The 16,561-nt window shown below is 36.2% G+C and overlaps 3 protein-coding genes and 1 pseudogene across 3 annotated transcripts; all 4 read right to left on the reverse strand.

Annotated features, from left to right (window-relative positions):
- Positions 1,109-1,958, reverse strand: LOC109948522 (annotated as a pseudogene).
- LOC18780177 (probable leucine-rich repeat receptor-like protein kinase At5g49770) lies at positions 2,863-10,083 on the reverse strand. The gene is made up of 19 exons (XM_007213496.2): positions 9,882-10,083; positions 9,093-9,213; positions 8,922-8,993; positions 8,599-8,673; positions 8,417-8,488; positions 8,116-8,277; positions 7,936-8,010; positions 7,418-7,489; positions 7,215-7,286; positions 7,032-7,100; positions 6,766-6,840; positions 6,577-6,648; positions 6,245-6,379; positions 5,625-6,100; positions 5,328-5,491; positions 5,108-5,236; positions 4,628-4,847; positions 3,839-4,074; positions 2,863-3,471 (listed from the first exon to the last, which is right to left on the reverse strand). Exons 1-19 carry the CDS (start codon positions 10,006-10,008, stop codon positions 3,064-3,066), a joined length of 2,832 nt encoding a protein of 943 aa, XP_007213558.2. The 5' UTR covers positions 10,009-10,083; the 3' UTR covers positions 2,863-3,063.
- On the reverse strand, positions 11,990-12,781 carry LOC18780306. Its single transcript, XM_007214674.2, has 3 exons — positions 12,722-12,781; positions 12,553-12,628; positions 11,990-12,437 (listed from the first exon to the last, which is right to left on the reverse strand). Exons 1-3 carry the CDS (start codon positions 12,740-12,742, stop codon positions 12,103-12,105), a joined length of 432 nt encoding a protein of 143 aa, XP_007214736.2. The 5' UTR covers positions 12,743-12,781; the 3' UTR covers positions 11,990-12,102.
- LOC18781463 (mitochondrial import inner membrane translocase subunit TIM22-3) lies at positions 13,697-16,079 on the reverse strand. Its single transcript, XM_007211997.2, has 5 exons — positions 15,780-16,079; positions 14,827-14,891; positions 14,608-14,680; positions 14,475-14,528; positions 13,697-14,166 (listed from the first exon to the last, which is right to left on the reverse strand). The coding sequence occupies exons 1-5, from the start codon at positions 15,973-15,975 to the stop codon at positions 13,928-13,930; spliced, it is 627 nt and encodes a 208-aa protein (XP_007212059.1). The 5' UTR covers positions 15,976-16,079; the 3' UTR covers positions 13,697-13,927.

Genomic DNA, 16,561 nt, shown 5'->3' on the forward strand with positions numbered 1-16,561 from the left:
CAAAATGGCACAAAATTGGCCACTTATATCTGATAACCACTTTGAGAGGAACAGAAATCGGACAAAAGTCATGCAATCCTACTCACAATCCTCCTCTTAGTTTCAAATTCACAATCCTCTGCTTGCACAGCTTTCCATCAATATACTAAAACTGAATAATGTTGACCACTATCGTATCGAAGACCATCAGGGATTAGGGCCCGTTTGGTTCAAGGAGTCAATAGTACAAGTGGTTAAGTGGTTACAAGAAAAGATACTTCAACTTAAATTTACAGAAATACGTGAACAACGAAAACAGGAATGCAAGAACCAGGCTTCTTCTTTTTTCTGGTGCATTGGCATGTGATCTAGTTCATCATCTACCCTAATCCTAACCCTAACCCTTTTCCATATTCCCTTACTACCTGGGCTAGCCCCAAACCTTATTAACCTGTTCAACTTTTACTGTGTAAACTACTGCAATGAACAGGAGTTCAATCAGACTGAGCATTTTCTTGTTCTCCTTGAGCTCCTACTCATTACATCTAACTAATGTTAAAAAAACCTAGACATTCTTGTCTAAAGTTGGCTGGGAGACAACTGAATTAGATTTAGCATAGACTAAACAGAGAGCCTAGAGTTTTAACTTTTGATATATGGGTGCCATTCTCTTTCCGTTACATCAGAATTTAATTCAGGAAAATGCAGTCCTTCAAGCAATGAACCGTGATGACCACATAAAACCTTCCCACTCATCAGAAAACAGACAGTAAAATTACATAGTAGATTATGAGACCTTCAGAAATCATTCCTCAGTTTATTTGATGCATTTTGAGCAGCATGTCAATTGAACGGTACAAAATTATTAAAGAGGATTGTTAGAAAGTACGCTACTAAATTACGTTCTTTAAAGATATCCGAACAATAATAAATACTCATGTTATAACTAAATTATCGTGTCAAATGACACCATAACTCCTAGACTGGAACACATGGACTCAAAATCATACAGTTATCGCATCCTTAATAGGCTCTGCCAGAGTTCCATCAAATTCAAATCATATTAGCTCCAGAAAGTAATCTCATTCGGGAAATTGACAACATCCAATAAAAGACAATACGACATATACTATTCGAGAACAATTGGTGCATCTACATTATCACCATCGAGCTTGTCTAGAAATTCAGATGGGATATCACCTCTGAGAATTTAGACTCTGAATACTAGCCTAGTACTGTTGCACTCCAGTTGTTCAAACACACATGCATCTCCAACCTTCAAACTATTGTCTTGTCAATGGCAAACGCTCTCCAGTTATCAAGCCTTTTATGACTGGATGATCCATGATATATCATCTCCCAATTTTTGCCCTGAAATGTGAGAACCGTAAGGATTGAACAGGAAGTTAGTGTTGCACTAAATTTCCCTAGGACAACCTGCTCGAACATATGATTATTTCAACAAATTAGACTAATTAAAGTGAAGAAAATGATAATCCCAAATTAGAGAATTAGCAATGCACAACATTATTGCCTACAATTGCAAAGAAAAAGAAAGTTTCAGCAGTAGCCAAATTATTTTTAGCTTGAAACAAGGCAACCCTTTATTTAAAACTAAGACGTATGTGCAAATGCTCATGCATTACGCTCATCAAATAAATTGTTACTTCATTGCAATGATCAATTGACAATAATTATGAGATAGATATCAAACGATTTCATTATGTAATAAAATTGGCAACTATGATCATGTAGACTGGCACCAATAGTTAAGAAATTGACATAGGAGGAAGCCTCACCACCATTTAAACATGGGAAATTAGGGGATAATTTACCAGTTTGTACAGGGGTTTGACAGTTGTTTTCATGAGAACCACATCAAAAAAAGGCTTTCCCAGAAAGTGGCCAAAATTCATCCCCTTCCAGTTCAATCACAGGATTTGATGTGGGTAGGTCTCCCATTTGAGGTTCTCTAATTTCATCAACTAGAAATTAACAAAGAAATTATCTGCAAAAACAATCAGAAATTATCTAGAAATTTCTGTATACAAACAAAACACAAAAAAACATCTTATGATGAAAAAGAGATCATGAATTTTAAAGGTTAGGGAAAGTTGCAAAGAATTTCACAGACCTTCAGAATTATATGCACTTGTAGGTGAAACACAATGAACCAAGTCCATGAAACATATAGAAACTAAAGAGACTAAACATAAAGTTTGTCGACAGACAAAAACAGTAAACCCATCTGTTGGGTAGGCCTTATGACATGAAAAATTTAGGCATTTTCTTATGAAATCGACAGCTCTTAGGCTTACTACATTCACAACAATGCCTAAAGCCAAGAAATTTGAAAACCCATTTTGAAAAAGAAAATACCTTTTAAGATCTGGTGGGAGTGGCTTGGTGAGGTGACAGGAGCCGATTACAGAATCTAAGAACTCAGCTCGGTTTAAGAACTGTGCTAATTTGTTTTTGGTAAGACTGTACGTCCATATATTCCTATTTTATATATGCATTTCCTAAAATTTGAAATAGCATGCATAGTCTAATTTTCCCTCCAATTCTTTCTGGCAATTTTGCGTTCTTTTTGCTGACAAGACAAAATAACTGTTGTTTGCAGAGCTCCAACAACAACAAAAAAATGGAGGAGGAAATTGGCCACGTATATCTGATAACAGACCACCAAAGTGATCACTGGACAAATTAACAAAGTAAGCTCTCTAAAGTGTGTATGGTATGATAGTTTGTTTAGCTTAGCAAAGTGAATAAAATTGGCCACTTGTATCTGATAACACACACCATAGTGATGCCGCTCAAATGGATACAAAGGTAATAAAGGATAACCAAAATGGCATAAAATTGTTCTTAAATATTATAGTTATGAACATTAGGATATCTCGCATGTAGATCTTGACGGAGTCACACTGACCAACCTAAAAGATACATATATACATATATAAGTTGATGCCGGAGTCACTGCAAACATCAGAAAATTCACCTAACCAAAGTAACTGATATTCACAGAGCAATCCAAACCGTACCATTTCAACATTATTCTAAATGCATATCATATCAGTGCCTCTATCTTTGTAGGTCCTTATTCACATCCTCAGAACTCCCTGAAGTTGATGCTGAAATATCACTGGTGTTCAAAGCAGCAAGCTGTATTATGTTCTCGATCTCTTTCACCACTTCCCCCATTCTAGGTCTTTTAGCTTGCAAGTCTTCTAAACACAACATTGCCAAATCAACAAAGTTTTCCAAACCTTTCAGCTCTCTTCCCAAACCAATGGCTGGGTCAAGAATTTTCTGAAGGTTGTACAAATCTTTTGTCTTATCCATTGCCATCTGAACTACTCTCACTATATACTTGCCTCGCTCTATTGGCCGTCTAGCAGTTATCAACTCCAACATCACCACACCAAAACTATAAACATCACTCTTCTCAGTCAACTGTTGAGTCATGTAATATTCAGGATCCAAGTAGCCCTATACCAATAAAGAACATCAAATACTCAGTCATAATTTAGGATGATTGCTTTGAATAAAGTAAATGCTTGTCTTAATATTGATTCAGAGTTCAAGGGACATTGTTTCATAGAATTTGGGGACACGAAATGGTCATTTTTGATAGATTTTGCAGTCTTGAACTAGAAATTTGTCACTAAATTCAAGCCTAATGATGACCGATAGTGCTTGTTCTTATGAAATCCTGTTTTGATTCTTATTGTAATATGGATCTTCCTATTACCAAATGCAGCTCGTGAGACTTGCATTATTTTGCTGAAAAACACATGTTACAGAAGAAAAAAAGTGCCACTATTTTGGCAGGGTTCTGAAGTTCTGCGATACTGACCATTGTCCCTCTAACTTGAGTAGTCACGTGATGCGTTCCACTATCGACCATTGACTTGGAGAGGCCAAAGTCAGCAACTTTTGCATTTAAATCTTTATCAAGCAGGATGTTGTTTGGTTTAATGTCCCGGTGTATAATGGAAGGGTTTGCATGTTCATGAAGATATGCCAGACCTCTTGCTGCACCAAGAGCTACTTTAAGTCTCCTCTTCCAGTCTAACCACACTCCCGACTTTCCTGCGTAGATATTTTCTAATTTATCACATTTCAGAAAATTGAACCAATTGTTTCTACGGTATCAGAGTTTCAAATTATCACATAAGAGATAAATTTTTGTTCCGCTTATATAGATCAATTGTACTCCCTAAAGTGAGATATCTATAGTCTCCTAAGGTATGATGCTTGTTGGCTTAAGGAAGCAAAGAAAATTGGCTACTGATTCTGACAAGAAACCAACGTGACACCAGATAAAATCCAAAACTAGGATCTAGAATCAAATTCAGGGGGTAAGGCATAGGATAACCAAACCCCTCCCTTAAATCTTAAAGCTAATTAACATTGGGATTCATCTCCAGGCCTTTCTTTTCTGGTGAACATAAAATCAGGTTTGTCTCTCGTATGGAGTCACACTAATGAAGTGCACAATCTTTCTCTTAATGCATCAGTCTTTATTAATTGCTATGAAAAGTAAATAAAAATACACATTATATGTGTTCATCAACAAAGCAAGAAATTGAACCATCAAAAGGTCCTAAATTCACATTCGAAGGTGATGAACTTTATCGAATACCTGAAAGACTATCCCGCAAATTTCCATTGGGAGCATACTCATATACCAACATTTGTTCATCTTGCTCCAAACAAAAACCAACAAGGCTGACAAGATTCTTATGATGTACTCTTGATAGAAGCTCAACCTCAGCTTTGAACTCAATCCCACCCTGCATAGATTCCCTTTTAGCTCTTTTAATGGCAACCATTTGGCCTGTCGGAAGAATTCCCAGATATACCTGTACGATGTTACCAAAACATACATTTTTAACTGTCTAGCATCTCTTGTACTTCTAGAAAAAAAGAGCTACATGCTGATTGTGCTTCTGTTCGTCACAGTTTATAAAAACTTTAATTATAACCTATACGTAAAAGGAAATAATATTTAGAAAAGTACAATGAAAAATAACAAATTAATTTCATGCTGCCCTGGTAGCTATGGCCTTGGCACAGTCATGACCTCCACCATTTACAGCTAGCAAAGATAATCAAAGTTAACCTTGCCATAACCTCCAGATCCAATATCATTTGCCTCCGAAAAATGGTTGGTGTACTTCATAAGCTCTTCAAAAGAGAACAACCTTGCTCCTTTTAACTGAGGGCCACTGATATTTGAATTCCAAGTTTGCTGCATTTGTATGACAGGAAGACAATTTTAATGCATACTGCTTCTTCATAGCGAAACAAAAGTGCCAAGGCTGTTTCAAATTTTTCTCTACCTTTTTTTGAGTTATGAATGGGCATCTTCCCAAAGAAATTGATCTGCTCCATGGCTCATTTGCTTTCCTTTTGTGTTGGAAAGCATAAACGCCTACTAGGGCTACTAATATTAGAAGTGCAGAACCACCAACTGCTGCACCGATTACCAAGGCCTTATTTGATCCTGTAGGCACCTCAGAATTATGAGAAACAGAAAGAGCGATGTGTCATTAATTATAAGATTGGAGTTAATGTTGCCACTTTTCAAGTAGAACTACAGTGAATATTTCCAAGTTTGATCAGATATTCAGAGTTACCTCCAGATTTTCCATAATAGAATACAACAATGTAGGGTCCAAAATAGTCTGGACGTGGGAGAGTTTGGTTGCTAAGCACAGATGCAAGAGCTGAAGCTCCTGTTTCGTTAAAGCGATCTTCACCAGATGGGAAAACTTCTAGCATCAGTTGAAGATAATAAGATGAGCTCCAGGTAGGATAACTCACAGAAACGGAGTCCACAGGAAGGTTGTAGGAATGAAAAGATTGCATAAGAGAGGCCTGCAGAGCTGTGTAATAACTAAAGTTTCCTAAGTTTGAGAAGGAAACAAATAAGACGACTAGAGTTGCTTTCAAGGGATGTGCACATTTACAATTGGGGCTTAAAACTTCACTTGAGCTACAGGCAACAGGTGCGCAGTTACTTGGTGGCATCGAATATGAGGAATCTGATTGAGAGACAATGCAGTATTTCTTTTCCTTGTTTGTCTTGTCACAAATTGGATTACCAAGAAGTCTGCAAAAGATAATGGAGGACTAACTAAGCTAAACGTAAAAAGGCGGTACATCTTAAAAATTGACCTTGAACAAGTAATCAAATATCCAGTTCTTCAAGACCCTAAGGACAGAACAGAAGTTATGTATGAAAGCTGTTGCTTACATGAGTGTATAATTGGACCCTCCACTTTGTGTAAGATAAAGAATTAAGTTGTTCTCCAAATCAATTAGTTGCAATTGGTCGCTATAAATGGTTCCAATATCCAATAAGCCATTGAGATGGTTGTTCCTTAGTACCCTGTCGAAGGTTAATATGATTTTATAACCATCAGTATAAATACGAAAGCCTAGAGTTCATGATATATATATAGAGGACTAAACTCCTGTGTGTTCTCTTCTTTGGCCCCAGAGCCCATGATCAAAATTAAAGCCGTTAAGATTCTTGCAACATTCATTCTTGAATGTGGTGCTACTATATATCAGTATGAAACTCACACTGTCTGTAAGTTGGAAAAGCTGAATAGCGCTTGGGGAACTTTTCCTTGAAGTCTTGTGTTTTCCATCATTCTGCCATACAAGGTTGATAGGTCAGTTCATTCTGAGCACTTAACCCTTTTTCTTTTTCTTGATACACATGCACATCTACACACAAACATTCAGAGGTGGAGGAGGAATGAAACGTACAATGTTGTCAAAGACTGTAAGGTTGAAAACCAATCAGGGACATCTGACACATCAAAAGTATTATTGCTCATATCCCTGCAGATTAAATTCAGTCAAGGACCATGAAAGTGATATGAATAAGATTGAATATGGATTTCATTTCTCATAGAAAAATGACTGTGTAATTAAGGGAAATGATTGATGGATAACTTATCGTCATTTTTTGTGAAGTACACTGTCAAAAAATAAATAGAACTCGTAAAACCAGCAACACCATTGATACTTACACATAGTAGAGGAGATCCATGCCAGTAAGGTTGGGCATGGGGCCAGTCAGCTTATTGTTGGACAAGTGCCTGAAAACAGATTACCACTTGTCTCTCTTAGTAAATTGAATCTCTAAACAAGATGTTCAAAACTTTCCTAGAATATAATGTAAATTCTTCAATTGGTATGCTGTGTATGCTTACAATTCGGCCATGTTTGAAAGATTGTTGAGGCTAGAAGGCACATGCCCACTTAATGAATTCCGGTCAAGGCGTCTGTACAAGAACAAGATATATGTACACACACACACACACATATAATATGTCCAGTGCCACTAAATTTAGACAGACCACAGCCACAATAATCTTTGTATAAATCCACTTGAGGATATGGCATTGATACTCACACTGTCAGCAGAGTCTGCACATTTCCAATTGTAGAAGGGATTGTGCCAGTCAGATTATTGTTGTCCAAAATCCTGAATGGATAAAAGTATTCAAGCAGATCAAATGTAGAACCCAGGAGGGATTAACTAAGAAATAAACTAGATAAGGAAGAGGAGGATACAAAAGAGCAAGGGTAAATAAGCGGAAGAACTTAAAGCAGAAACAGAGAGAAATGAAGATCTTATCCATCAAAAGTCAAGCCTACCATGAATTATAATGGCTCTATTTTATAGAGGCCAAAACTACACAATAAGCACAGTAATGTGATAAAATCGAAGTGGCAGGTGGATTCTATTCTCTTTCAGTTTCCTTTAGCAAATGAGATTTCAAGATAAAAAGGCTTCCATGCCTCATTTTTCATATCTTAGACATTTCACTTTTTGTTAACAAAAGCATAAGCAGTACCCATTAAAATCTATACGTGCACTAAGGAGAGACTATTATACCTTGTAGCACATGAACCTTTAACAAAACTTACAAGTGTTTCAGAACCATCTTCGATGTGAAAAGTTCAGGTGGAACTTTGCCTGAGAGCTGATTCCCTCCTAAATGACTGCATTTAAAGACAATAAAAAATCAGATGGACACAGATGGTAGAGAGCGCTCCATGGTTAGGACAAGCTAATCTGCTCAAAATTACTAACGAGAGTTGACATACAAGTGTTCTGCATTATGTAGCATATCAAGACCAGGTGTAGTCCCACTAGAGACTGGGATGTATCCATTAAGTTTGTTTCCAGTTAGGTCCAGATAGTTTAGATTGGACAGACTACCAATGGAAGGCGGAATCTGGTCACTCAATCTATTGCTATTCAGATCTCTGCAGTAGAACATAAATGACGAATTCGGAGTTTAGTGGTGCATATCTGCCCTGACATACAACAGCATCAAAAGCAGGAGGCTTCAAGAAAACGATTGCAGATTAAAAAAGATAGGGGTGAGAAGATCAAAAGCCTTACAGATAAAATAGCTGCTCTAGAGATCCTATTGTGCCTGGAATAGCACTAGAGAAACTGCAACCAGCCAGGACTCTGGCATGCAAAGAACAAGGCAACAAAATAATGAGGAGGATAAATGATCACATACCACATCCATAATTACGATAGAGGAGAAAGCAATAATTCCTTTCTTTTTCAATTACAAGTATACTAGTTTCGTCAAATTTCCAAGTGATGTTGGAAGTGGTCCTGTCAGGCCCTTGTTCAAAGACAGATTCCTGTATGAGAAATGAGTTGGACTAATTCAGAAATCTTTTTCTTTTCCAACAATTGCATCAAATAGTTGAAGCATTGATTAGTATACTTCAAATATTTTAGCAATGATGATCCAAGACAGTCAGTGCCACATATTGAGCACTGAACCTCGAAATATCTGGCACTCCAGTGCTAGATTATGGATGACAGATTAGACGTAAATCAAGTACTATAACTAGTGTAAGGTGCAAAGTGGAAATAGAAGACCTACAGAATCTCTAGCTCGGATAACAACTGGATTGCGCTAGGTAGCTGACCTGTCAAACCCCTGTTTGCCAACATTCTGAAATTAAAGAAGTCAGATCATTGTCAAAAATAAAAAATAAATGGAACCAAGCACTTCCACGAATATTAAAAAGGTGGGAACAGATCAAGAACTTACATGGAGGTAACACGTGAATTGGAGCACCCAATACCTTCCCAGCCCTCAGCACAAGGATCTGAACCAACCCAACTGGGAGGTCTAATGCCCCACTCTTGCATTAGAAACATCAGAGCAGAAACTGCATCAGAAATTTGTCAAGCTGAAATACCATACTACTAGAATCTGTTGACTGCCATTAGATCTACAGCACTCATATGATTGCTACTAGCTTAGTTTTGAAAGGATTCGGATTTACTCAAGCAATTTATCAAACAGGATTACACCTAATAAATGCTTCAGAAACTCCAACAACATAAAGTCTATTAACTTCTTCCAAATTGCTCAAAACAATCATCACCATAAAATCGAAACCCTTACACAATATTGGACCAACCTCCATGGACAAATGACTTGAAACACACTCTATAACTCTTATGCTAATCCAAACTTTTTAATGTCACTTAAGTCTTGTGGAGAAGAAGAGTTACATATACAAGATTACAATAGTTAACAAAACCTTTGTCTGGAGAGATTTCCAAGGTTATTATCACTAATATGCAACAGATACCCTCGTTAAACCTCATTCCTCCCGAAACAAAACCAATTGAAATAAATTAATTAATTAAACTGAAGTAATCTTCAAGGCTAAATGGTTCTATGTTTTTTTTTTTTTTTTTTTTTTTTGTGTGTGTGTGTGTGGGTATAATAGGGGAAACAGCTAATGGTTCTAACTTCTAACTACCAAGGAAGAAAACCTGATCAGCTGCACTGAAAAAAAAAATGACATAGTAAACGAACAAAACTTACAGTCCTGAGTATTTGCCTCTGCTGCCATAACAAACAATTGGGTTAACATAAGCAGCAGAAACACATGAGTAGCTCGAGTTCGACCTGCTACCTTATAGACAATGGGCACAACCACCTTGTCAGTCATCTTACTTGCTATTGTTTTGCATAAAAATTTATGAAAGAACTAACTCAAATGGAACCCATTTATAACCTTTGTGAAACCTACTTGTAACCAAACTTGTAGCAAAAGTAAACAATCTTCCACAACTCAACTGATTGGTCATGAGAATTTATTGGATTAAAAACAAAAACAGTCTGAGGTTTTACTTGGAATTAGTCAATGGTCAAATTTAAATGACTGATAGAAAAGGACAAATAAGTTGACTGCCTTACGAAGAAAATAAAGTAAACTGTATAAGATATATATGATGAAGCTGCAAAGCAGCAATCTTCAATAAACTCTTCCCCAGAAAGATTGAGGCAAAAGGTTTTAATTAACATGCCAATAAATCACGATACTGGGGATTGGTTAGAGGTCACTATCTTAGCGTACTAACTTGGTTGTGTGTCTCAAATTGTTGTAAAGAAACATTCAAATGAAAAAAATTAAAGCCAACAAAGTAAGTAGCTGACTAAAGGTGCTGATGTTGCAATCTTTTGTAAAAAAAATTTCTGAATTATGGAGCCCAGCAAATATCCATTTACTCTAAATTCAACCAGCAGAACCAAAAATAATGTGCCATATACAATAGAAAACGCATAATTATATTCCTCTCTTGTTTCATTCAGTTCATTGGAGCAAACCCAAAAGATGAAGGGTTGTACCAGTGGTGTCTCAGTCTGAGAGAATACTAATCCATATATGCATGCGGCATCTGCACAGAAGAGCTAGCCTGGGAGAATAGTGCACCTGCAAAACACGCGGATAATTTATTTAAGGATCAAATGAAAAGATTGCAAATGTATGTACAATGCATGCCGGAAGTCAGGTCAGGTGAAGCGGAAGTTGTGAACTGAAATGGAGATTTTGAGTTTATAAACTCAAATTTTTAATGGCTCGAGCTTTATATAGAGCAGAACCTAGGATTTGGAAGCATGGATAAGTGTTCTTAACCATTTAAGTTACGAGCTCCTTGTATAAGAAGATTTGATATTAGATCTAATATGGTGGAATATTCAACTGTTTGAGGATGTATGGTAAGTGATATAATGAGTCTATTTGATAACTATTTCAATTTTAGCTTTTAGGTTTTGGGTTTGTTTTTTTTTTTCGTCTAGAGTATAGAGTAAAAAAATGGAGAATAGAAGTGAGAATGAGAAGATGGAATTGAGAGTGAATATGAAAGGGGAGGACGAGAAGAAATAACAAAAGTGAAAACAAAAACTTGAAGTGAACAATTTCAGTTGATTTAGTTCGATAGATTTTAAATCATAAAAGAGAGCACATTGCCCCACACCAGACCAGTCTATCCAGTTTCTAAAATGACATGTTACAAGTTAGACCATCATACTAGCACTTAGAATGGTAACATCCCTTACCAATGTGAAGGCCACACCCAAGAAATTTCCCAAGTCTTTGTCTTGAAAATTAACCAAGACAAAAATTAAAATAGTTACATGATAACTGAAATTATAGGAACTAAAAATTTAATTTGGCCATAAACCAGTGTTAGATAATCATCACTTTTCTTTTTTCTTTTTTTTTCTTTTTTGCTATTATGATGAATTGTGTGATTGTGCCGTGAGGTTAAATTGGGTCTCACATGGATGAAGATTAATTATTATATAAAATGTGACAAGACATATTAACTTTTAATCTAATGAAATTTATCTTTTCAAAATTGTAAGAGGTTTCAAATTCGGATATACTATTGATTGAAATAAAATTACTTCAAAGTTGAGTGTCAATACTTAATCCTAATAAAGGCTCAGAATCCAATATAGTCAAATAACAAGGAAAATATAATATAACAATAATTATAGATATCCTTTTAATAATAATAAAAAACATAAAAAACAAAAACAAAAAAGCATACATCTAGGGGAAAGTCCACATAATATCACTTTCCTCCCAGAGGTAAACTAAGTCTACAACCCCATACATAGTAGTTATAGTGCCCAAACAAAAAAAGAACACTATGAATACAAGGAGTTCTTCCCTTTCAAGAAAAAAAAAAAAAAAAAGGGGGAAGTTCTTCTCAACAACCCTGAAATCAAAATCAGGTGAGCCAATTCATATTCAATAATAATTATATGAATATGGCGCCTGTGGATAGTAATTGTTCATAGGATGTCCATGGTGGTGGCTGTATGAAGAATAATATCCATGTCCATAATTACCATTCATATTATAGTAATTAGGGCCTGCTGTTAATCCCATGTAGTTACTGCTGGGATCATAATATCTCTGGTCTTCATAATATCCATTGCCATATGTAAATTCATCTCCAGTTCTTACCCAGCAGAGTTCTGCTTCTTTCCCAGCCTTCACTAGCCTTCTTATTAGCTTCCTAGGGTTTACTTTCCCAGAAACATATGCCATGCCTCCTTCTGCATCTACATTATAAGATGCACCTATATACATATAATAAAAACACAAAGACTTCAATACTTCATGCCAAAAGTGATATTGTTCAGATAAAATAAATAAAAAAGACAAGCAAATTGCCGGACGACAGAGGTACTTTACCTTGGATTTTTTTCAGCATTTTAGTCAGGCACTTATGCCATCCATCCGAATTCGTGTCAATTTTCACTCCACAAGTCTGTAAAGGCAGACATAATCCACGTACAATAAATTAACTAACGAAGAAAAACTGAAGAGAAATAGTAAACAAATGAAGGATGAAGATATATACCATGTAAGAACGAGACTCCATTGCTAGACCTGGATGATGTCTATGAAACTAGGGTTTTTTTTTTCTGAAAGAGAAAAGGAGAAAAGGTGAGAAGGAAAAGGAGGAAGGTGTGGTATTTATAGATATGGTGAGGTGATTGATATTAATTATAAGATAGTGCCAGTTCTGATACTCTCCTTCTTAGTCATCATCTAATCCAAGATTAATCGGAGTCACATATATTATTATAAGATAATAAGAGCTTCAGAAGATCTCACTCCATTTTTGCAACGTCTACCATCAATTCTCCGTTATTAGAAGGGAACTATATATATAGGTAGTTTTTGATACTGCTCGCCTCCTAATAATATCTTTCAAGATTTTTCATTATTAAAGAGAAAAATATCCTTTCTGATTATCGGGACGAAGAGAACGCAATTTGGTTCTCAGAAACACTTTCCATGTTAGCGCTAATTAGCAAAATCCATTGCCTTTCTTTTAAATCTTTCCATCCAAATGCATAATTAACCATAAAGTTCATGAACCCAACTTCATTGCTAACTGCTTATCTTAAAAATTACACGGCAAATTTTGGGGTAGTTTTGTCAAATCTTTAAAACGTATTAGCCTCAATAAATTATAATCTTTATATAGACTTCTTTTCTACTCAAGCATTCCAGTATTGTTTATTTAATTCACTATTGTAAAAAATAATTATAAAAATAAAATAAATAAATAAAGTCATTTTAGTTTGTTTTGATATGGCGCAATTCTTTGATTTTCTTGCATTAAAAAAAAAAAAAATCTTTGATTATCTTATTTACTTTAATCACAAGAATCAAAGACGGTAGGATCCCAAGTTTTGAAGGCCTCAGAATCGCGGGCCTGTTTAGAGTTTGTGTTAAGTTGAAAACTGTTTCTTTCTTCTTCCTTCTCGTTATCACTTGTCACTGAGATATGAGAAAAAGGGTGACTTGCAAAACAGAGTCAGACATGGAGGATCAAATTCATGGTTCCTCAATCCGGCAAAATCAGCAATGTGTACCATCAATCTACCAGATTTCACAATCAAGAAGTGAATTCATAACTTGCAACTAGAATTTCAACTAAAAATTTACATACCACATACTATCATGTCTTGCCCGGCAATAGAAGAAAAAAATAACAGCAAGAGGAACACTTGAATTCAAGACCAAAAGGCATAAAAGCATGATGAGACAAAATTTCTTAGGCTGTGTGAGAAGTGCCCTTGTGATTCTTCAAGGAATTGCAAAATGAGGTGAAACCCGCTTTTAGTTCACCTGGAAGTGAAAGTTGAAGAGGGAGCACCAAGGGAGGAAGTTGCTCACTTTTCTTCCTCACAGAAAGTGGATGTGCCAAAGCTGGCTGCTGCTTATTTAGGCCTTCAATAATAAATGAGAATGCTCCAAAAGTGAGGCAGCTTTGTAGAAGAGCCTGGGGTGCACCTGCAATATCAGAATCAAATAACGAATAAATATGTACGTCCAGACCTAAGAACTTCCCAACCAAAAATAGCTATTCTAAAAGATACATTAAACCATACAAAAACTGGTTTAATTGATTAATGTAGAAATGCCAAGCATGAATGACAAGCCAAAAATGAATAAGAATGAAAAGAGGTGGGATTTTGTAGATATGAGGGATCTTGTTTTAGCAACAAAATCAATGTGTCACTTCTTTTGAGGTATTTGAATCTGTAATGACGGTGAAGACGTGTGTAAGTCAATGTGTCATTTACAAAGTCAATGGATACCTGGAAAACTAAGAGCAAGACCAGTGCAACATCCAGCTACTCCAGCATTAATAACTGCACAGGAAAAAAGCATGATCATGAGATAATGAATGAATAATGTGAAAGTACCAATTCCACATTCAAGTTCTCATACCATCATCCTTTCCTCGCAGCCTCTTCAAAATGCAGACAACCAAGCTGTGCACTCCAGACAAAACTGCAAATGTCTGAAAGGGGAAATACAAAGAAGGGCTTAACTACTGTAATTAAACAAACATACTGCATAGGCAATAACAACATTTAAGAAGAAAAAAAACGGAACTAATTTCACTCAGATAGTCAAACTATCATTTAACAATAGGAATTCTCATACCTTAGCATAGGATCCTGCCTCTGCAAAGGATCCTTTAAAGCCTTTTTTCTTAACCAACCCCGCACCTGAAACACATTCACACAAGGTAAAACAAAAAATCTCAGTTTGATTCATATGCAACATAAACATAAATAAAATAAAATAAAATAAAATAAAAAAGAAGATAAATTAGGTTGAGTTGAGTAGTAGATTGCTTAAGCAGGGTTTGCTCATCTAATAATCCATTGCTAAACTTGATAACAAGCCAGTCTCAAATCTCTAGCTTTTTTAACAAGTATAAAATTTCAGGCCAAATCGAGAAACACAATATTGACCTAAACCCAAACCAAGTTTGAGTGGCTTCGTTTGTTCTAATGCCCTCATTATGTGGAACATGGCACATATAAATGACTGGCATTATCTAAACATGGCAGAGTGATTGCTGAATAAATCGAGCCAAACTCAAGCCAAGTTTGAGTGGCTTGGCTTGTCCTACCGCCCTCATTATGTGAACATGGCACAAAGAAATGACTGGCATTATCCAAACATGGTGGAATGACTCCTGAGTAAACCTTAACAACCACAGACAATCATCTTAACCCCAATTTATTGTTCTACCATCTTATCAATTCCAGCAGGAAATGATACAAATTACACTCCCTAATACAATAAATCAACTAACATAACACAAATTTTCCCTAAAAACCACAATTTCACATCTCAAAACACTAGCATACCTCACCAAAAAACTCCAACAGCTCGTTAGTCAGAAAGAGAAAACTCACTCCTTTTCGCAAACACCAAAACACTATTGAAGAAAATCATATTTTGTCAAAGATTCAAAATCCCATATGAGCACCATTCAAATTCCCATATAGAAACACCACAATTAAGCAATTAAAGCATCACACACATAGGCATGTACACATATATTTACATATACACAGAGAGAAGGAGAGGGAAAGAGAGAGGACCGTAGCCAAAAACGGAGCCCATGAACGCCCCGCCAGCGGAGTCTCCGGCGAACCTGAGAAGGCAGACAGCAGGGCCATTGGAGGAGGCGGGGACTAACGAGTTCGAAGAATTAGGGTTAGGGTTGAGGTTGGGATTGGTATCCAGCTCTGTGTCAGTGTCTGTGTCAGGCTTTGGAGAATCGACCGACGTCGCCATGGCCGCTACTCTCTCTGTTTTCTATCTATCAATCTCTTAAAAAGCAGAAAACTCAAATCCAAAACTCGGACAACAATACAGCTTCTTGTGTCTTCCGTATTTTCATTTGTTTATTATTTCTTTATTATTTCCTGACATGCCAAAACGGCATCGCTTTAGTCCCTTTCTTTTTCTTCTTTTTTAGGACTTTTCCTATTAAAAGAGACGATAATATACTAAACTCACACACACAACACGAATGCTAAGACTCGAATCCAAGACCTTGTCTTAAGGAGTAATTACTCCAATCCACTACACTAGTGGGTCATTTGCCTTTCTTTTTCTTTTTTGTTTTGGGGTAAGAAGTGTGCGCCAAATTGAAGAGAACTTTTTGTTTTATCCTAGACAAGACAAAACCCTGGCACAACGTCAAATTTTCGTGCTCGAGCTAGATGATGAAAAATTATCATGTCCAGTTCTTCTTGGATAGATAGAGATTTTGGTTTTCATATTGCTATGGGTGATTCGTTGCCTAGTTAATGAGTATTTCTAATATTCAACATTATGTCTTGACGGTGACTCATAACTTCTATACTTTTTGGCACGA

Source organism: Prunus persica, chromosome G4 (genome assembly GCF_000346465.2).
Source record: "Prunus persica cultivar Lovell chromosome G4, Prunus_persica_NCBIv2, whole genome shotgun sequence".
Classification (NCBI taxonomy): Eukaryota; Viridiplantae; Streptophyta; class Magnoliopsida; order Rosales; family Rosaceae; genus Prunus; species Prunus persica.